Source organism: Eimeria necatrix, genomic scaffold, assembly GCF_000499385.1.
Source record: "Eimeria necatrix Houghton genomic scaffold, Enh_scaff285, whole genome shotgun sequence".
In the NCBI taxonomy this organism is placed as follows: domain Eukaryota; phylum Apicomplexa; class Conoidasida; order Eucoccidiorida; family Eimeriidae; genus Eimeria; species Eimeria necatrix.
Window position 1 is genome coordinate 1 of NW_013653404.1, and position 19,972 is coordinate 19,972.

Consider the following 19,972-nt stretch of genomic DNA (forward strand, 5'->3'; position numbering starts at 1 on the left):
GAGCCCCCAAATGTAGTGCGCGGCGCCTACTGCTGCGACTACGCTGTTTCCTGTCCCTCTACAGGTCTACATACTACACCTAGATAAGCCCCATTTCTCGGTCTTTACAGCTTTATTCCGTCGAAATACGACAATTCAAGAAGTGTCTGTGTTCTCTGTCTTCGATTCGCTCCCTTCTTGGAGCTTACCCCCTAGACCTAGGGGGGAGGTCCGCATTGGTGCCGGCTCGATCGCCAGCCCCAGTCTCCACACGATTTCCGCACAATTCACGTTTTCACTAGAACTCAGTAACGGTTTTTCTTATTTTTTTCATGTATTGGGGGGGTCCTGTCCCCCTCCAGTGTCGCGGCCCCTTGCAGGTCGCTAGCTAGCTATCATCCCTAGGACACTAGTCAGCCCCATTGTAGCACCACACCGCACCAGTGCCAGCGCTATCGCCAGCCCCAATCTTGGGGGTATTCACAGGCACGTCTTTTGTGCACATGCTACTTTTCTGGAAAATTGCCTTATTTCGTTACTAGTAAGAAGGTCCTGCCCTCGTTCAGCGCCTAGCCGCTTATAGGTCACCAGCTAGATATCCTAGGTCACCAGCAAACCCTATTGCAGTGCCTGAACACTACAATTTCCGTAGCATTCCTATCCCACTTTCTTTACAAACATTGCAAAGCTTCCTCCGGCTTATTGTTTCATCTTCTGCATACTAGAGATTGGGTACCATGCTAGACACAAGCCGAAAGAAGGAAAGGAGAGATCATGGCCGTGAACGTGGAAGCATTACAGCAAGCAAAAAAAAAATATGCGCATACAAAAGCAGCATACTTGACGGAATGGTGAAGGTGATAACAGGATTAATGATCATGTAACTGAAAGGAGGAAAAACAAACACAGAACGAGACAAATTATACCGGTCTATGCGTGACAAATATGGAGGAAAAACGTAACTTCATAGAGAAAATGAAATAAAGGAAGATTAACCATAGTGACGAATTTGCAGATAAAGGAAACCTTCAAAAACGTATATCAGATAGGGCAGCAATTAGCCTAAGCTGAATTGTAGCGCAATCACGCATAAACTACAACACCTTTGACGCAAACATACAGATATTGAGTAGCGTCTTAAGCCACAGTATCCTGTGATAATGGGCTCGCACAGGGAGCTTGCGAATGTAAAAATATATACATGAATGAAGGTGGCTCATTTGCCACAGTAGGAGCCGTGGCATGAACTGGCAAGATCAGCAGGCGCAGCAGCGGATATAGCAGTGGAAGGTGCAGCAACAACAGAAGTAACAATGTCAGCAAAGGGACATAAAGGACTAGCCCCAGCAACAAAGGCAGAAGCTGTCCGAGGAACAAAAACAGATGTTGCAGAAAGGGAAGCAGCTGCCGCAATGCGGTAACAAAAGCAGCAGACGCTGTTGTGATGACGCTAGTAATTACATACGCAACAGCCAATGCAACTGTAACCCCAATACCAAACACCGAAGCTACACGACTTGCCACAGAAGAAGTAGCAAGAACCGTGGCAGCAGCTGCAGCAGTAACTGCAGCAGAAACGAGCAACACGACTGCAAACCTAAGAGCGAATGCAGGAACAGCTCCAAGCGAACAACAACGGCGAATGGCGCGACAGGAACAGCAGCAGCCTCAACTGCACAAACAAGGGCAAACTGCCGGTTGTCGATAGCCAGCCTGACGGAACACCAAGCAAGCAGCACCGGCGACCCGCCCATAGTAAATACAAAAGCAAAATAGTTGTAAAGTAAAATGCTCATGGATTACAGAGCCAAAAGAAGCAGCAAACAGCTGCTCGAGAGGCAGCAACGGAGGTAGGAAGCTGTAGCGCTGTGCACTACAACTGAGCATGAAGGCGCTGCCGGTGTCTTTCACAAAGCGAACTAAGCAGGCGCAAGGCATGCCACTGTTTTAGTATGTTTGAAAGACAGAGCTCTGAGGATGCAAAGACCTTGTGAGTTCTCTTGCAAAGCCTCTTGTTGGGATTCACAGCAACACTGCAACGGGCCAAGATTCTGGCAAGCAGCAAAACAGGCCTTGAAAACAAGGTTCAGCAGTGTTTCTGAGTTCCTACTGAAGCACTCAGCTTACCAAATTCATGGTATTCATTCTTATCCATTACAGTCTTTGTTTTTGTGATTTTGAAAGTGTTTCTAGAGCAAAAAAGCCTGAGAAAAAGGTGAGAAAAGGGTAGGACCAAGGCTGAGCTCTGCATAGTACAGTGGCCAGCCCAAAGATACAGTCCCACGAAGAATCTTGGGGGCAAAGCAGGTCACCAGAGACCACCCTGAGCCGGCCATCCCCTTGAAAGCAGTAGAGACTGTTTCTGCGTGCAACGGGACTGCACTCAATCAGGTCTGCACGCAGGCCTTGCAACCACAGCTACGATACTCGTTGAATGGCGAACGATTCCAGTTTTCCCCACCAGGTGTATTTTTGCGTGCATCGGACGTCCCTTGCACACCTGGGGATCGCCTCTAGTTCTCCTTACCACGTGCATTTTCGCTTGCACGCGGCATATCCTACGGAATCAGGTCTGATGTGCACTATCTGGGCAGCATTAATCCACGAAGTAGACCCAATCTGCACCCGCTATGCTGACTTTTTCGCAGTGCCATTGCTGACTTCTATCAATGCTGCTCTTCCATCATACCTATTTGACACTAGAATAGGAAGGTCCTAACTCTTTTCCATTACTCCTGCACATCACTTTCAGCATTTTGAACTCCCATACTCTACTCTAGGTGCTTTTAGTCCGTGGTGCACTACTTTCATTGGCTACAGCTGTGTGCGAGTCCGCATGGTATAACTGTCCCCGGAGGCTTCTGGCGCTGTGACAGTATAACGATTCGTTAAGGCCGCTTTCTCCTACACGCCCCAAAACCGACCTCAGTCTTTTAGAAGTTGAAAAGGAGCAACACGAATGCCGCCTTTACATTTGCTGCCATCTCATGCTGCTCCGTTGCCCGTAAGCTTTTCTTCAATCCCTCCACGCTGCGGTGCCCAGAGCACTGCAACGGACAGTCATAAAAATACGCCATGACAAGCCTGTTGCTCCTCTGAGTGTCTCATATGCATATGCAGGGGAGCTAGACTCCGCACGCGCATGCAGAAAAGACAGCACCCTCTGTTGTCACACAAGAGGCACACCCCTACACGTGCTCAGGCAGTTGAGGAAATGCCGAACTCCCCTCAAAAACCCACTGGGTAGCTTGTTTGTTCAAGGCCGATAGAGAGCGCCACAGCAACGCGAGAAGCAATTCTATCTGTATATTCGTCACATTTGAACGGGCACTGCTGGAGCAGCCAGAGCAAAGAAGGCCGCAGGCACAGTTTTGATAAGCCACCCGCCTATGTGATTCTGGACTAGTTGCATAGCAGCGCACTCCATTCCATCCTAAAAACACAATCATAAACTGCGCCTTTGGTAATGTTAGAAGCAGCAGCAGCAGCTCTTAGGGTGCGTGCGCAGAACGCTGCCACAGCTCCAGTAGCTGCTGCTGCCGGAGCTGCTGCTGCAAATGCCACTGCGGCCTCAGCCACAAAAAGCGAAGGGTGTTTGAATACAAATTAATTTATTAGCGACTTGATTAGAGAAGAGGCATCGCTCTGGGGAATACAGTGGCAGGAGCAGCAGCAGCGGGAGCAGCGCAGGTAGCAGCAGCTGCAGCAGCAGCAGACTCCCGGCCTGTATGAGCTTCAGCACTGCCTGCAACGTGCCCTTCCCTGCTGCTTCGTGAGTAGCATTTCTCTGTCTCTAATCGCATTCTATTGTCTGTCTCAATCCGGTCCTGTATATTCTGCTGCAGCAGCACCCGCAGCAGCAGCAACGGTAGCAGCAGCAGCACTTTTGGGCTTCTCAGCATTAGCAGCAGTACACTCCTGCGTATTGTTTGGAGGAAGTATTGCTGTTCTTGCTCATTAGGGTGCAGCACTGCTGCATTCTTTCGTTCTTAGTGCTGCAGTTGCCACTGCTACGGCTACCCCCCACCAGTTGGCATTGCTTCGTGCCGCACAATCGCTTCTCCTCCGGCTGCTGTTGCTGCTGCTGCGTAACGGCGAACGGGTCGAGAAATCTGCAGTGTATCCACTCGTGTTCTTGCTGCTGCAGTAACTTCTGGGCTGCAACGAGAGAAGTACCAGCAACTTTGGTGAGCGGTTAGTTGCATCAGCCAGAGTCCTGTATTGTCACTTTTGCGATCCAGCGGCAGTTGTAGCATGTGGGAGCCTTGTTCTTTTTCTCCCTCATTCACTGCTAGTTCGAGCTCACTTTAGGCGCGTTCTGCTCCATCTCAGTGCTCCCGCCTCTCCGTGGACAAGGAGGCCACTGAGTCTTCATGGTCCTGTTTGGTGGAGCTTCTGCATCTCGGCTGCTGCATTGCCTCGTCGGTGTGTTTGTGCAGCGGAAGAAGTACAGAACTCAGAATACTGCGGCAACTATCTCGGTGGTTTGCTGGAGGCGCCGTGGCAGTTGCGGCGGAGGGTGCGGCAGCGACGGAGGAAGTCGCGGGAACGAAAAGGAAACTGGCTTCTGATCACGCTGTTGCTGAAGCAGCAACGGCCTTCACGGAGGTTATCAAAACGCACAAACAGCTGCTGCTGTCCCTGGCGTCAGCAGCAGAATCTGCTGACTGGAGCGCTCTCGCCGCCCTCTGTGGCCGACAACACGTGAACGAGCGGTAGCAAAAGCAGATAGTTTCTGCGTGAAGCAGAAGTCCCTCGTTTGAAGTGGCAGCCTTGGACGTATCGGCTTGACAGCACGGCGACGACGGAACGGCTACGGTTCCTCCCTTTCCCAGCCAAGATGAGCTCAGAGCAACACGAAAACGAAAGGCCTGTAAGCAGCAGCAGCAGCAGCAGTATGGGCAAACGCACCTCAGGGGTTCGGTGGTTGTGGGTTGTTGCTTTAGCAGTGATCTCTCCTTGTAGACTGATGCTGTCACGTTGTTTCGTTCTGACACAGCTCTATATACCATCGTGTTTGATCATATCTGTTGGTGGCATTGTAGGTCTGCCGTTGCTGCTGCACCTATTTCGTGTGCTGCAGTCTGCCCCACCCTTGTGTGCGAAGAACTGCGGCTTCTACGGCAGCCCAGCTAACCGCAACCTCTGTTCAAAATGTTACCGGGAATTCTTGAAGGCGGAAAGTGCAGCTGCTACAGCTGCTGCTGCTTGCAGACGCGCACTGCCTCAGCAACAGCAAAACGCCGGCGATGTTGCTGGAGACACGTCGTCAGCAGTTCCCGCAGAGCAGTCCAGCTCCGCACGTTCACAGCTGAAGGCAGTTACGGAGCCGTCAGATGCCATAGTGCCTGCTGCTGTTGCAGCGACAGAAGCAACAGCTGCTGCGGCTACTGTGGCGGCGGAGAGCTGTAGCGAAGAGGCAACTGCACCTACTCAAGAAGCTGTTACTGATGATGCTGCTGCAGTTGGACTAGCCCCGGCCGCAATGCCTTCAACGGCGTCAGAGCCCCAACCTGGCGTAGCAGCAACGCCAGAAGCAGGAGCAGCGACAGCAGCAGCAGCAGCCGCAACTAGCATGACAAGCTCCTCTCCTGTCGAGAGCACAGACACTGCAGCACCCCCCTCCCCTGCCTCTGCACCAGCGTCTTCAAGTCAAGGCAGGGTATGTAAAGCGTCATGTGCTATGTGTTCATGAGTTGTGAGTATTCGTTGGTTGGTTGGCCATAAAGAGCTCCTTGAGAAAGTTCCGCTTGGTACGCTCCTTGGCGTAGTTTGCTGATGCTGCGGTTATTGCAGGGAAAAACATCGCGTTGCCACAAGTGCAACAAGAAGGTTGGGCTGTTGGGTTTTGTGTGCCGCTGCGGTTTCGCCTTCTGCGGGGAGCACCGCTACGCCGATACGCATGGGTGCGTGTTTGACTACAAGGCGTTCGAGCGCGAGCAGCTGAGGAAGCAAAACAATAAAGTCGTTGCAGACAAACTCCAGAAGCTTTGAGCGCGGACGACAGCGCTCGTTGGCCGGTCGCGTCGCAAGGGTACGCCGTGGCATGCGGCAGCAGCAGCAGCACTAGCAATTCTGCGTTGTGCAGTGTGCATCGGCGCAGAAAATACAACGGCGAGTAGCTGAGTTTTGTTCGTACCGTCTGTTGTTGTAACTGTTGTTCTGTTGCTGCGCCCACGTGTGCTGCTGCAGCAGCTGGGGAGCTGAGGCGGTGGCTCCTTCCTGGAGGTCGAGCCAGTTGGCTGCCATGTTGAAGTATCTGACGGCGCATCTGTTTGCTGGCTCCTGGAGTGTACATGTCGTCTAATACTGTATACGCATCATCCAGTTGCTTGTACATGGTATATATACATACACCTGTGTTTGGGATGGTTGGTGTTGCCGCTTCCCGAAGCAAACGGGTGCAGAAAACGCAGAGGCAGAGCACCCGATCGGCTGTTTGTCTTTTATACATATGTATATTCACATGTGCGTATCCTTTCATGCACGGACACACATTGCACGTACATTCACAAGTGGTTCCGGTGCATGTACATTGCGGGTGTGGCCACATCGAATAGTATGTTTGTTTATGTACATGTATATAAAATGTATGTACTGCAACTCCTATATGCTGGCATTCTGTCTGGGCTTTCTCTCATTGGCGTGTACGGCGGGCCGGACTCGCTGAAACCAAGACGAAGCGAACATCAAGCAGTCGCACTTTTAACATAATATGTAGATAAGGGCTACAATTTTGCGCGTATCGCTGAACTTAGATCGTGAGATAGGTGCGGGGCCCATTGAATCTTGTATAGGAAGTCTGGAAGGTAAGGCCATGCGGCCACGGGGAATGTGTACATCTCGGGGCAAGTGTTTAGTTTGCCGTTCCAATATAGGCAGGAGCATGTAAGGCCATGTAAGCCATCTAAGACAACAGGTAGGTAAGGGGCGTTAGGTAGGTGAGGGAGGCATGCTTGGGGAGGCGTGGTGGTACCTAGTGAGGTAACCACGGGACTCCACCAGTGGATAGTTCCCCACTATTCGCAGTCAAACTCCCAGTGCCTCCTCCGCTCGCTCCTTTTGTAGCCGTTTGAGAGGAACAACCTGGCCAGAATGTCGGCGCCTCCCATACATATGGCTTCCCCCTGCAGCGCTGCAGGGCTCCCTGAGCTCCATTAGTTTACGCTCTAGCTGTGCTGCCAATATACTTCTACAGTACTTATCATGAAGACAGGACGGCTCGGTTTAGCGAGCAGATACCGCCGTGAACTGAAGAGTCCCCGCAGTGGGCAAGGGCACGGGGCGTCATGTGTGTAGTTTAGAAAGTAACTTCAATGAAACACTGGCGCCTCAAACCAACACACACAAGACGCAAGTTTTCTGCTTCCCTGCGATTCTTTTTCGTTTGTTGACCGTGGGTTGGCAGCCAACCCTGCTAGTGTGCATGCAGGGTTCTGGTAGTGGGGACCAGTTGGTTGGAGGGGAAATGGCTGTTGTGGATCTGTCCACAATAGGTACTAAGTTAAGAAATCACTTGCTATTAGTATACTAGAAAACAGAACCTAGACGCTGCTTTCAATTTTACTTATCAACAGGGACCGCCATTAGACGTAGCTTGCTACGAGACAAAATGGTATTTCATGCGGCTCTCCCCTGTGTTCTTGCCTCTCTCGCTACTTCTACTAGGCGTCTTACATTTTAACCGCTGGTTTTTAGTAGAAAATCCAGATGTGGCTCCTCTGCCATTGTGCAACTTTGCCAGCGGGAACCGCAGGGCGTCTCCGTTGCTTGCTCCTTCTCGTGCCTTTGCTTCAAGTGTGGCAGACTTACGGGTTGAATTCTTCGCTTGCCTGTTTGTGACGTGCAGGAGAGTGCATGCAGCAAGCGCAAGCCGTCTACGCAACTCACCAAGGACCAGCTGCAGGGCGAGCCGGAGGAGGCGGAAGTGGCAGAGACAGGAAGCTCCCTTGATCTGAAGGATGCGGACGCCAACACTTTGAAGAACAGACGGTAATTTTCACACTACCTACGTAGAGCTATAAGCAGACGAGGTGCCGGTTGGCGTTGTTGCAGCTGGTGTACAGCTGCCGTCGTTGTGCTGCTGTGTAAATAGCCGGCTCAAGATCGTCCGGACGCACGCACCTCCCGTGGTTAGTTGCCATGAGCAGCAGTCGACGAAGGAGGCCTCTGTAGAAAACAAGGTGGGTTGGGGCCGTACCCTCGCACACTAGAAGTTTTCGGCGCCTTCACTGCTCTAACAGGTTTCATCCGTGATATGGCCTTCGTATTCTGCATTTCGCGTGTATCAGGAAACTCCTGTTGCAGTCTCGGAAAAGGAAGAGTCCCCTGGGACTCCTGCAGCAAGTGCACCTGAAATTGTGACTACTCCCGTCACAGCGTCAGCGATATCATCAGCAGATGTGGGCACCAGTGGTGACGCGGCTCCTGCAGCCCCAGCTGCAGCGGACACATCTGCTGGAGCGACAGTGCCCGCGTCAGCAAGTGTATCGGCTACTGATGGAGTTTCTGCTGCGGATGCCAACGGGAAGACAGCGGCAGATAGCAACCCCAGCACCAACACTAGTGGTGGAGGCATATTTGGTTCCTTGCTCAAAGGAACCCCAGCGTTCGTCAGTCCGTTTGGAGCGCTTGTGAGTCGCGACTGACCACTGCGTGTTTTTCTGCTTGAAATCAGGGGAGGTTATGCCATGTGTTGCGGTGTCTTTTGTCATTCCGGTTCAAGTTGTTATCTGCCTGCTGTCCAGGGCCCTTCGGGCAACTCGTTTCTCTTACCGTCTGGGGGCCCTGTGGAGGGGCACTCATCTCTTTTGGGGGGCTCTTCAGGATCTGCGTCAGCTGAAGCAGACGAGACCGATGTGCCACCACCAGAGGAGCCAACTGTGGTAACTACAAGTAAGCACGGGCTATGGCAGCATTCACAGAAGTGCCCGTGGTGTTTTGCTCTGTCTGTAAGAGCGGTGGGGAAAATGTGCAGTTGTGACTGTTGCGATGTCTTTCTCTGTTTCAGCCGTCGACAGCAAAGAAGAGGTCATTTTTACAGACGTAAGAGGCTCCGTGGATTACTGCACCGAACGCCTCTTCGGCTTTCCGCCGTCTGAGTGGCGTTGTTCATTTACCGTGCACCGTGGTCCTGCTGCAGCCGTCCTTCAGATTCTCAGAGGAAATTATTGCTTTCATCTTTGCTTCCGTTTCAGCGCGACTGTCGCATGCAGTGCTTCGATATTGCAAATAAAGTGTGGACACCGAAGCCGCCTCTAGACGGGAAGGTTGACTTTGTTACGCCCAAGGCAAGCCTTTTGAGTTGCTGGTGCTGCTAGACTATTTGCCGATTGTCCTTGCGAGGAAAAGATGCTGCAGCTGGTCTTGTTATAACATGTGCAGCTGGCGTAGATGATAGGTTATTGCCTGTTGGTTATTTTTGTATCCAACAAGGTTGATTTCTCCCTTTCGCTCAAGATGATCTTCCGTTTTTCAGAAAGGAGAAGAAGAAGGCCTGCCCAATGCGCGCATACTGTTTTTCGTTAATCGGACCGGCCGTCTGCGCCTTAATTCACCAGTGTTGCCATCAACTGTCAAATTCAGGCATCCAGTTGAGCGTTCTGCAGTTGCAGCGGGGACAAAAGCAGTATCATCAGGCGCGGCAGCGGCACCAGATGGCGGAGATGCGGCAGCAAAGGACGAGCTTAAAGACATTCCGTTGAAGATGAATACTGTGGAATTTACAGGCCTCAAGCTCGATGCAAGTCAGTGTGCAGTCTGTGGAGATTTTAGGCGTATCCTGTAAATTTACAGCTGTTTGCTGTTAGTTTTGCCTTGGGTGGTTCGGTGTTGTTTGTTCATATTGTGCTTCAAAAGTCTCTGTTGCTATTACTCAGAGGACGCAAAGGATACGACATTTTATCGCATTCGCTTCTCCAGCGATGAACGAGCAGCGGAGTTCATGGCACTGGCAAACGCGAAACAGGAAGAGGCTAGCAGTGCCGCACGAAACGGCAGCACCAATTAGTGCACTAAACACAAATGACAAATGAACGACCCGCAGCAGAAGGTGCGGGGCGTGGCATGGGTCAGGCGAAGTACTAGCCAGGGGAATGCCTCCTGGGGGCCCAATATCTTTCTCAAACGTGTTGAAGTGTTGTTTTGACAATTATGCAGACAGCCATGTAAAATGGATTAGGGCTTATCAGTCAAAGCCACGTAGCTAGTTGATCGTTACACATAGCGCGCAGTGGCTTGCACTATGAAGCTACACGCATCTTCATTCTTTTACCGTCTTGCCGGTAGAACGCTCGTGATAGTAACGGACGTAGGCGCGAGGAAGGCGCAGTAACAACTCAAGAGAAGAGATTGCTAGTTGGCGTGTGGTCTTGAAAGCTTTGCGCCACATGCTGTACACATGGGACTTGGGGTCTGTGGAAGCAGTACACAAGAGCAAAACAGCAAGACAGCGCATATGATGAGACAAAGCATAACAAAACGCACGGAGTATTCATGGGAAAAAGGACCTGAAGTCTGGTGGTTTTGTGAGAGGCACATTCCAGTCGAGCCCGCTATGAGCAGTATGAGCAGCAAGAACAGAATAATGTACTGTCCTGAAGGAATGCAACACTGCCTCCAACACCTAAGCAACAGAGGCTACGCCGTCTGCTGTACCTTACTTGTTATTTTGTTGAGTATTCCAAGCAAAACAACGGCCGGATTGAAGACTGAGGGTCGTGAAAGAAGCAGCAGCGAGTCAGCAACGAAGTACATCTGGACCAGCCACTCCTGCAAATTTGATGTGAGTGGCTCCTCTCCTGGGGAGAAGTCTGTTTCGACAATATCAGCAGTCTGCGAGCTGACAAGGTTTCCCACTGCTTCCTCGGCTGCATCTTGTTCTATTCCCGCTGTTCTGCTCAGTAAAAATGCCGCTGCGCGCTCGACTGCGTCGATCTGCAGCTGCTTCAGCATCTCTCGAAGCTCGTCCTTGGTCATGCTTGGCGTTTGCAGCAATTTTTCCAGAACTGTCGAAACTAGGTCGCGTACTGGTTGAACGGCCATGAACGGACTTTTCTTGCTGACAGCTGCTACCACCTTGTGCATTCTCTCGCGGGCAGTTGTAGATGCTTCTGGGGAAGCTGTGACGCCCAGGACACCCATGGAGACTAACTTATTCCATAGTTGGTCCAGAAGAACTGCAGCAAACAAAGCATGAAACAGTGGAAGCTCAGCTGGTAGTAAGGTTGGCTGCCTCACTGTGACGCCGAAGACGTGGCTTTCCAGGACCGCAGTACTTCAGGAAATGATAAAATGTGCTCATTTTCTATTACCTTGATCCACAGTTCTCTGAATTATGGTGACGTTATCAATCCCCATGCGAAAAAAATATGAAAACAGCTGTTCTGTTTCCAATGCATCTTGTTCCACTGTGATTCTGGAGCGCAGTTCTAGCCAAAGCGGATGGACGCAGAGTTCCTGTCGGCCCCTATGGCTTGCCTGAAGCTGCGGAGGTAAAACTGTGCTATCTGCCATCAGGGACTCTGCTGCTGTTTCGGGAGACTGTGCATTTGTCTCAATTTCATCCTTCAACCAAAGATCTGCATCCTGTTTACATGCTGCGCTCCTCACAGCTAAATAGTCTGTCGCCAAAAGGCCTTTCCACCTTTTGCGGGTTCCGTCAAGGGCAGCCTTCATCGACGAGGGCAGAAAGGCAGTGAAGAATGGGGCGTTGCTTTTGTCTGCTCTTGATGCTGCCGATCCAACTGAGGCCTTCGCATTAGTCCCGCTGACCACTCTTCGATTCCGCCGGTTCCTTCGCAACAGTAGTCCAACGTGGTGCACAAATCGCCGTTGTTTCTTTCTGGGACCTCCAAGGATGACCGTAGCTAGCTCGTCAACAAAGCGAGTGGATATTTCACTATACAAGCGGGAGGGAAGCTGAGCTATTGACAGCAATGTGTGGAAAGTAGATACAAATGTGGAACAGTGTGCTTCAAAGAGTATGGCTTGCTCTTTCAAGTGTGCTACAGTCGCCTTCGCGTTTTCGAGACTTTCTTTCTGTGCTTTTATGGCCATATCTACGGAGTAGCCGCCAGTGTACTTCTTTTCAGTCTCAACCGCGTCAGATTCTCCAGGGTTATCAGAGTCTCGCGATTCCTTGGAGCTAGGGTTCATTGTGGGTGGCTTCAGCGTGTCGGTAGCTTTTGTCGCTAAAAGTGTACTTTCGTCCTGGAACCCTCGTTGAGGTTTTACTTCCAATGCCGAAATTTGTTTGTACTCTTCTGTCCGCTTCGATAGGTCACTGCCTGAGACTTCCGACTTGTGAAAGTTTTTCCGTGCAGCATCTAGTGGGCTTCCTTCGTTTGCAGGGTACCGGATGGATTGCGCACGGCTCACAGTTTTGACCTTTGGGGAAGCTTCGGTGTCCCCTCTGCCTGTGTTTACGGCACCAATGTTCAGGCTGTCTAATACGTCTTCTGCATCCCCGATCTGGAGTAGTACTGACGTTATCATCCTCAGGCGGCTCGACCCGTTGATAGGAATGGTGTACGATGTCCCGGAGCTTCTATCTGAAAACGAAAGCCACCAACTCGTTTCCCTTCAGCTGGATTCCCACGAAGTTGCAAACCCTACTACTTAAAATTGAAACGAATTACTTTTGAGTTACAGGAACCTTACCTTCTGGCGTGCATTGCAGCGGGGAAGCGATGAAGTCATCTCCCACAGCCTCAGGTCCCAGGCCCATAATTTCAAGCGCTTTCATCAGCGGTGCATGCAGCAGGAATCCTGCAGTCATTTCAGGCTGTCGTGCAGTTTCACTGTAGATTTTCACCCGTTGTGCTGCGCGGATAAGTGACTCTAAGTTATGAAACTCGAGAGCTTGTGAGGTGGTTTCTTTGTTGGCCTGGAAATACAGCGGCAGTTTAGATGTGACAAGCAGTTGCCGCAGCTCTTCCAGCTGCTTCACGCCTGCTTCTCTTCTTCTTTGATGGTTTGGATGATCGAGCACGGGAATCGCTAGGTTGCAAAACAGAAACATGCTCGCATGACTAAGCCGAGGACGATGAAGCTTTCCGCCAGCTGCAATTTCGAAGCAGAAAATCATACGCGACTACATTTTCCCCCACATACCTAAGGCAGAAGAAGGCCTCTTGGTTGTACACATGTAAGGGTCCGAGGACAGCAACGCATAGGTGCTCGCATTCGTGACTACTTTTCGTCGGGTTTCGCCTTACCGGCAGCTAACGGGAGGCTCGCTGGTGAAACGTTACTAAGCAGCCCTAGAGTCCGGTGAAGGCGTAGTTCCGTCGGAGACACCATCGCGGACTTTTCAAATAAAGTTAGTGCATCCCCTACTTTAAGCACCAGCTTTATGCTTGCTGGCTCCAAATAAGCCAGGTTCCTCTCCGTGATGAAGTAGTTGCCTTTGTCCCTTGGTGTCGATCGGTCCAGGAGCAAGGCGAAGCGAGAAAACAGATGGGAAAGATGCGACCCCACGAAGGCTGGAGCGGCCGATGTTATGTGCAGGAGTGACAGAAATCCAGCGCACTGCCGTACATGGCGCTTATAATCGATGCCTAGTTTAATGCGGTCGTTTTCCAGCTGAATTCTGAGTTGTTTTATTAGCCCTGTAGATGCACATGCAGTTTCACATTCTTCCTGATGTAGAAGGTAGTCTCTAGCGTTGACACGTGAGTTCTTCCTTTTAATGGCGAAACTAACTGGGAGCAGACAAGCTAGTTTCCAGCTCTGTGCTTGCTCACTTTTCATTGAAGGGGACGGCGTGGGCATCATTTTCATTTGCGTAACGACCTCTGTTCCTTCAATCCGATCCATAATAGGCAGTACTTCGAACTTTGTGATTGTGCGAAGGCGTGTGAAGGCAGCGAGGGTTGTCGGATGAATCAGCATTTTGCTGGGAAACAAGGCCTGGTCAGCGAATGTCTCCACTGCTGCGAGATGCAGAGTGCGTAGAAACTCGGGACCTCTCAAAATATTGAGCGCCCTGAGAAGAAAAATGTGGCAGCCAATGCGCAACAGCAGGCTCATTGAATTTGAAGGCAAGGAAAGTGGCTCACTGAGGCCATGCGGAAGCAAGAGGGAAAGCGTCACTGCTTACCGAACCCCAAACACGCGTTTTGCTGCTGCGCTTCTTATCTTGTGAGCCACGCGCCCTGCGCCTTGAGTAATCTGCTTTTTCAGAGTGGCGAGGGAGCGTCTAATGGCTGCCTGAACTGAAGCTGCTTGCGCTCGACTATCGCCTCTGCGTCTGGGCCTGGCATTTAAATACGTTTTCCATGAATACCTATTGCTTTTCTTTGCTCTGCGAAGAAGCTGAGTTACTTCATGCAGATATCTGAAGGCAGCCTCCTTCTCCTTGGGACTCGGATTACCCTGCGAATACCGCCCAAAAATCCTTGGTGTAGGCAGTTGTACCGAGAAATTTCCCAAAATACAAATAATTGGGGAAAGTTCGGATCTCTTCATAGTACACAGACTACTGATGGGCCACCACAGGGCCTACTTGTTAATCTTACTACTGCCAACAGTTTTTTACACACACAAGCTGTGATTCAACTTAGAGGACGCTGCTCTGCTTTTCTGAAGCTACAAACCATGTGGCGCTTTCCGAGGAAGCGAAGCAGGGAGCACTGTATAACACCAGCATCATGGGCTGTGAGTTTGGCAAGGCCCTTCTCGTCTGGGCTTGTGCTTGCTCTCATGTGTAACTCTTCGCACAAATCTTCAAAGTATGCACCCTTTGCTCCCTCCTCACGAGAGAAGGCTTCACTGATTGAGGTTTTGCCGCTACCTGCTGGCTCTCGAGATGTACTAGAGTATCCTGAGGTTTCCAAGTGAGAAGAAATAGGCCTTTCTGTAGTTGGTTGCCTCCTTGATGCATACTCATCCCACAGAAGTAGCTGAAATTTACTTAACATGCTCGTTAAGCCTGTGACATTCTTCTCTGCCAACTTCAAAGCCTCCAGACCGAGAGTAGCTGGCACTATTAGTGCCAAATCAGACAAGCCCGCATTTAGGCTCCCTAAGCGCAAGCAGATGGCAAAGACGTAATCTCTGCCAGTCGTAGAATGCTACTTCTTTACTACAGGTGCTACAGGGATATAGGGACATAAGCGTGCTACTCTCGTTCCAAGGTTTGGGCACACTGCTTAGGTACTGGTGGACTCCGCACCTGCTGTAATGACGGTCGACTCAAGCGACCTAACAAGCAGCTCCAGGAGCCCTTCAGCGGAAAGGTCAAAAGAATAGAGAGCCTTCCCACTTTCAACACCAAACTTCGTGCTGTCCAGCTGCATTCCATTGGACAGGCTCTGTTGGACGAAATCCAACTCCGTCGGAGTGGTGTTATTAAGAAACGCTTCCCAGCTTTCTTCGCTATAGAGCATCCTTTTTGTTGCAACTAAGATATCTGCTGCCTGAAAAGCAACCAGCCGGAAGCCACAATCAGGCCGTATGCGGAATGCCTTGGTCGTCATTTAAATCTCGTTCCTGCATTATCGGTATTCAGATTCGGTCTCCACAAACCGCCAGGAAAAGTGAATTCTTTATATCTGACTGCTCTATTTAGAGGGTTTTACATTTCTGGTGTAATGAATAAGGTGCTTCACTAGAGAATGAGCACTTAAACTACGTCACTGCGTTTTACCATCAACGCGTCAACCCGTGGAATGCCTTTTGACCAGAGTGCTGCTTCTATGAGGAGGGCAGCATTCTCATCTTCATGTTTGGCCTTCAGGACAACTGTGGAGTCAACAATGTAGCCATTTATGTCCGCTAGGCCTGGTACCTTCAGTTTGCCTCCCACGTCATTTTGTGTGTACCAGGCAGTAAATTTAACAAATTCGTGCTCAGGCGTGCACAGCTTTTGTCTCACATCAGGCGCCAAAGCAGGTTCTGTGTATGCGCATCACACCGAATACAAGCACTCTACTTGTTCTTTGAATGCTTCTTTGTGAACTGCTGCTTAGCTCCAAGTTGCTGCGAAGATCTCATTCAACGTGGTAAAAAATGTGCGTACCTGGCCTGAATATTTTGGCTTTCCCCAAATCGGTTGTCATCACGAGAAGTGTCCCCATTTTGATGCATTGAAGGCGGGTCAACCTGAACTGAGTGCATAAAGGGGTCTGCAGCGTAATGTTGGCCATTCAATGCTCTGAGTCATATTTCCTAGGTCATAAACCTTAGCTACAAAATATTGTCGTTGATACTCGTACGACGACTGGCTGATCTCATCTGGCAGCAAAGGAGTATACTCACGAGCCTTCGAATAACTGTATCCGCTGCCATTTGATTGGAGGTCACTGGAAACATTCGCACAATTTCGACGCACGCGAGCATACTTTCAATGCCGTGAATCAACGGAAGTGCGTGAAAGGGTATATATGATCGTGGAGTGAATGGCTACATAATCTGCGAAAGCAGTACCTGCTTGTTCAATAAGAGATAGGGCTTCTTTCGAAATGGGATTGCCCTTTTTTCCCTGACCTTTCTGCTCTGGAAATATATAGTCAATCAAGATGTCAAGACCCCACCGGGTTCTCCGTTGAAAAACTTTGAGGGTTCGAGTACGGTAGCGAAACCATGCTGAGTCCTTAAAGAATGCCATGAAATCTTTCTTCAGTTCTTGCAGCGATTCCCCAAGTTTCTCGTTTGGTCCAACGTGCACACCCAGGTGGGCTGCCAAAATAAACTGCAAAACAGCAAATCTCGACTTCGTCGCTTCGTCTGCGTTGAAGCATGGTTGTCGGTCAGATCGCCTGCACAAATGGACTCTACCACGGCCTACAGTGGCCCGAAACATCTTTTGTAGCCTTCCAAAAATACTACTGAACGCCTTAACAAGCTTTCCCACAGACCTCCGTAAGAGGGACATCATCAACATGTCCCTCTTTTTCGAATACATTTCCAACAAAGTAGCCTCTGTGGATGTCACAGTAGTGTCGTTTGCGTTTTTGAACTCCGGAGCTGCCCTTTCCAATTCAGGAGGCATATCCACATCAGTGAAGGCTTCTAGTCTCTGTCCTACTAAGGACAAGTCTTCAGGCTTGCCTTCAGTGCTAGTTTGCTCAGAAGCAGTTCCAGAGGAGGATCCGTTGGCTCTTCTTGTTCGATCTACCGGCCTCGGTTTCCACTGGTGAAGCTTGCGCAGCTGAAAGAAGGCAACTGCGAACAACGCAAACACGAAAGAACGTACGAGCATGCAGCTCGTTTGACACTGCGGCAAAAGCAGCGAAGGAAGCTACGTTGCAACAAAGGGACTGGAGAAAACCTCCTCACCAATGCCTGCCACTCCCGCAGTGATATTGTGGACGTCTCTTTGCATCCGTGGCTTGATTAAGATATTCTGTGCCAGTGATTGCTTCAAGCTATCTTTGCCGAATTTGGCTCTCAGTGTTTCAATAGTAATGTGTCCACCTTGCCGTGTTTGCGCTTCAAGCGAAACTTTAGCTGTGTTGTATACCATAAGCAGCAAATCTGTAATGTGGTCTCGGAGTGACATCCAGCTTATGAAATTCAGGACTTCTGTAGACCTAGCCAAAAAAACTTCCATGCGTCGGAAGGCTCCTTCGCACTGCAGACATGGACCAGCCACCGGTAAAGTATTTCTTTCAAATCATGTGGTCTCAGCAGACGAAACGCTTTAGTACAGTGCCTGAACTTACGATAATTTTGGTCTTTGCAAGCAGCTTGTCTTGTTCCTGTTCCCGCACACACAAGCTGACAGTGCGACTCATTAAAATTAAGCGGCAGCGTGGGGAGTACTCGTGAAATATCGCATCAGAGCCCTTCATACGTACGTAGCATTTCGTCGTTTCTTCTTCGTAGCCCGGGAGGTAGTCCTCTTCCACTAACGATGAATACTCCTTGGCGAAGTCGATTACTCCGTTCATAAATCCGACAGAGAATACCTCGCTTGAAAACGTCGTTTGTGAGACAGTTACATCAAGGGCTTCCACACCGACTGAGTCGAGCTGCCAGAGCTTGGTAAGCATTGCCAGATATCTACTGCTGAAGGAGCTCTTCAAAAGAGTGGATCCATGAGGGTCGTTTCTAAGCCGAAAAACTGAAATCAAAAGGAACACTCCAATAGTGTCGTCGTCTTCAAAAATTGGGGTGAGGCCACTGCTTTGAAGCCCACTTTGTTTTCCTGCCAGCGTTGTGAGAAGCTCTTAGGCAGCAGAAAGGCGTCACTTAAATACACAAGGGGAGGAACTGAGGAACTGTGAAGGGATCGAGCTTACGCTGTGCGTGCTTAAAGACAGCCCTTACGCCTTTAAGAACCTTAGTCTTCGCAAAGTTGTACAGCTGTTCAAAGAGGGGTGGAATACCCAATAAGCAAGCGACCCCCATTGCTCCTGCGAGACCACCAGTGATAGCTAGGAGTGGGGGGAAAAAAATCAAATTTAGTGCTCGGAGAAAATACTGGAGGATTGTCCCCACAACTCCTCCGGGTAAGAACAGTGCGGGGCCTGCAATACTCTGAATAGTCATGGCAATCTTAAGGCACCCTTGGACCAGGTGCAGCCCCGAATGAAGCATCGGCTTGAATGAGAAGCCTAAGCTTACTCCAGTGTGGAGTATGCTGTGTGCAATAGTAAAAATTGATTCAGAGGCCAAGGCCTCAAACAGTCCAAGAAAACCGCCATCTGCACGCAGTTGTAGAGCACCATTGGCATTACGCTGACAACACAGAGCATTCGCGTCGAATATTTAAACACGACACAGCTTTAAAGCTGTTAGGCGTGAACGGGAATTGACTCACGTTTCCCTTCTCTTACGCTGAAAACCAAGTGCTCAGTCATCATCATAAAGCCATGGTCGACTCGGAGTTGTTTAAGGGAAGCTCCTGAGAAATGCTTTAATACTTTAAGCACGCTGTTGAGCTCGGCTCGTTCCTGGGGTTTGCTCTTCGGGGCCGCTGCGCGAAAATATGCATGCCTCGAATCAAAACTGTCTGCGTTGCAGAGCAGTTCCACTCACTGAGCCGTGCACATTTCCTGTACATAATAAACTTTAGCCAGATGCAATGAGAAAAAACAGGTTACCCTTTTCGATGACTTTGTCGAGCCTTCTCATGAATTTTCGCCTCGTCTTCAGGTCAGGGAGCAGGCTCCCTACGATGATGTTGGTGACTGCCAGAGACCGTAGTGATGTGTGCGTCTGGGAATAGCTAAAGCCTGGACCAAACCATATGAGGAAAAAAAGTAGTGGCAAATGTGGCAAGAGTGCTAAGCCGTTCTCGGAGTAGCTTAGGCCGGAGCTGCAAGGAGAATCAGATGAAAGGCGATTAGCCGCTGTGTCAGTCTTACTCGGCTTGACCAGTCCGTTGGTCGTTTCTCTAAGAATATTGTGGTATAAGACCAAAGAAGACTCATCTGTTGGTGAAAAGCGTGTCTCCATCATGGAGACCAATGAGTTATTGTCCCTTGAGTCCAAGAGAGGACCTGCGACACACCTCAGATGCCTTGAAGAAGAAAACCTGCATGAGAGACTTCGAGAATGTGACTCGATGCTGCATTCCATGTGAAGAAATAACGCACATTGTGCCAGTGTGTTTGTTTGTCTGAATACAAATTCCTGCCCACCCTCTAAGTTGGAGACACTTGTTCCTTCAACACTACCGTCGTCCTTGAGGGCATTGAGGCAGGAAGATGCTCCATCGAGCTCGACTTCATTGCAGTGGACTCTTAAAGCGTCTATCAATGCCAGATTTGGCCGGTTAAGCGGTTGAACTGCTTGTGTAGGAACTGGCAATGCACTGCGGTGAGAGCACTGCGCAAGGGGCCAGTATCGCGAGAGGACCCAAGACGCAATGACTGCGCTTGCAGTGCTACCGGGTCTCATTTCCACGTGTAAATGTCGAATCGGAAGAGCAAGCCTCCTGGTTCATGCTGAAGGAACTGGCAGTCCGTTTTCCCAAGGCCTGCTTGGGCATCTAGGCCCACCACAGCGAGCGATCTGAGCTAGTGGAGAGCCCAGCTGAAGAGCA

The 19,972-nt window shown here is 50.2% G+C and overlaps 4 protein-coding genes across 4 annotated transcripts; 2 read left to right on the plus strand and 2 right to left on the minus strand.

The window, feature by feature from the left end:
• Positions 1 to 4,819: 4,819 nt before the first annotated feature.
• ENH_00038850 (AN1-like Zinc finger domain-containing protein, putative) lies at positions 4,820 to 5,973 on the plus strand (the record flags this gene model as incomplete). Its single annotated transcript, XM_013580620.1, has 3 exons — positions 4,820 to 4,852; positions 5,063 to 5,641; positions 5,776 to 5,973. The coding sequence occupies 3 exons, from the start codon at positions 4,820 to 4,822 to the stop codon at positions 5,971 to 5,973; spliced, it is 810 nt and encodes a 269-aa protein (XP_013436074.1).
• A 1,618-nt stretch (positions 5,974 to 7,591) lies between these two features.
• ENH_00038860 (hypothetical protein, conserved) lies at positions 7,592 to 9,988 on the plus strand (the record flags this gene model as incomplete). The annotated part of the gene is made up of 9 exons (XM_013580621.1): positions 7,592 to 7,594; positions 7,829 to 7,971; positions 8,075 to 8,162; positions 8,271 to 8,612; positions 8,727 to 8,874; positions 8,990 to 9,024; positions 9,177 to 9,257; positions 9,458 to 9,725; positions 9,858 to 9,988. 9 exons carry the CDS (start codon positions 7,592 to 7,594, stop codon positions 9,986 to 9,988), a joined length of 1,239 nt encoding a protein of 412 aa, XP_013436075.1.
• Positions 9,989 to 10,240: 252 nt separating this feature from the next.
• ENH_00038870 (hypothetical protein, conserved) lies at positions 10,241 to 16,058 on the minus strand (the record flags this gene model as incomplete). The annotated part of the gene is made up of 11 exons (XM_013580622.1): positions 10,241 to 10,392; positions 10,641 to 11,156; positions 11,292 to 12,530; positions 12,640 to 13,041; positions 13,197 to 13,589; positions 13,725 to 13,966; positions 14,081 to 14,355; positions 14,577 to 15,004; positions 15,155 to 15,398; positions 15,629 to 15,876; positions 16,001 to 16,058. The coding sequence occupies 11 exons, from the start codon at positions 16,056 to 16,058 to the stop codon at positions 10,241 to 10,243; spliced, it is 4,197 nt and encodes a 1,398-aa protein (XP_013436076.1).
• A 266-nt stretch (positions 16,059 to 16,324) lies between these two features.
• On the minus strand, positions 16,325 to 19,827 carry ENH_00038880 (hypothetical protein, conserved; the record flags this gene model as incomplete). The annotated part of the gene is made up of 9 exons (XM_013580623.1): positions 16,325 to 17,145; positions 17,260 to 17,554; positions 17,646 to 17,681; positions 17,781 to 18,046; positions 18,225 to 18,311; positions 18,746 to 18,901; positions 19,029 to 19,160; positions 19,293 to 19,427; positions 19,569 to 19,827. 9 exons carry the CDS (start codon positions 19,825 to 19,827, stop codon positions 16,325 to 16,327), a joined length of 2,187 nt encoding a protein of 728 aa, XP_013436077.1.
• Positions 19,828 to 19,972: the final 145 nt, after the last annotated feature.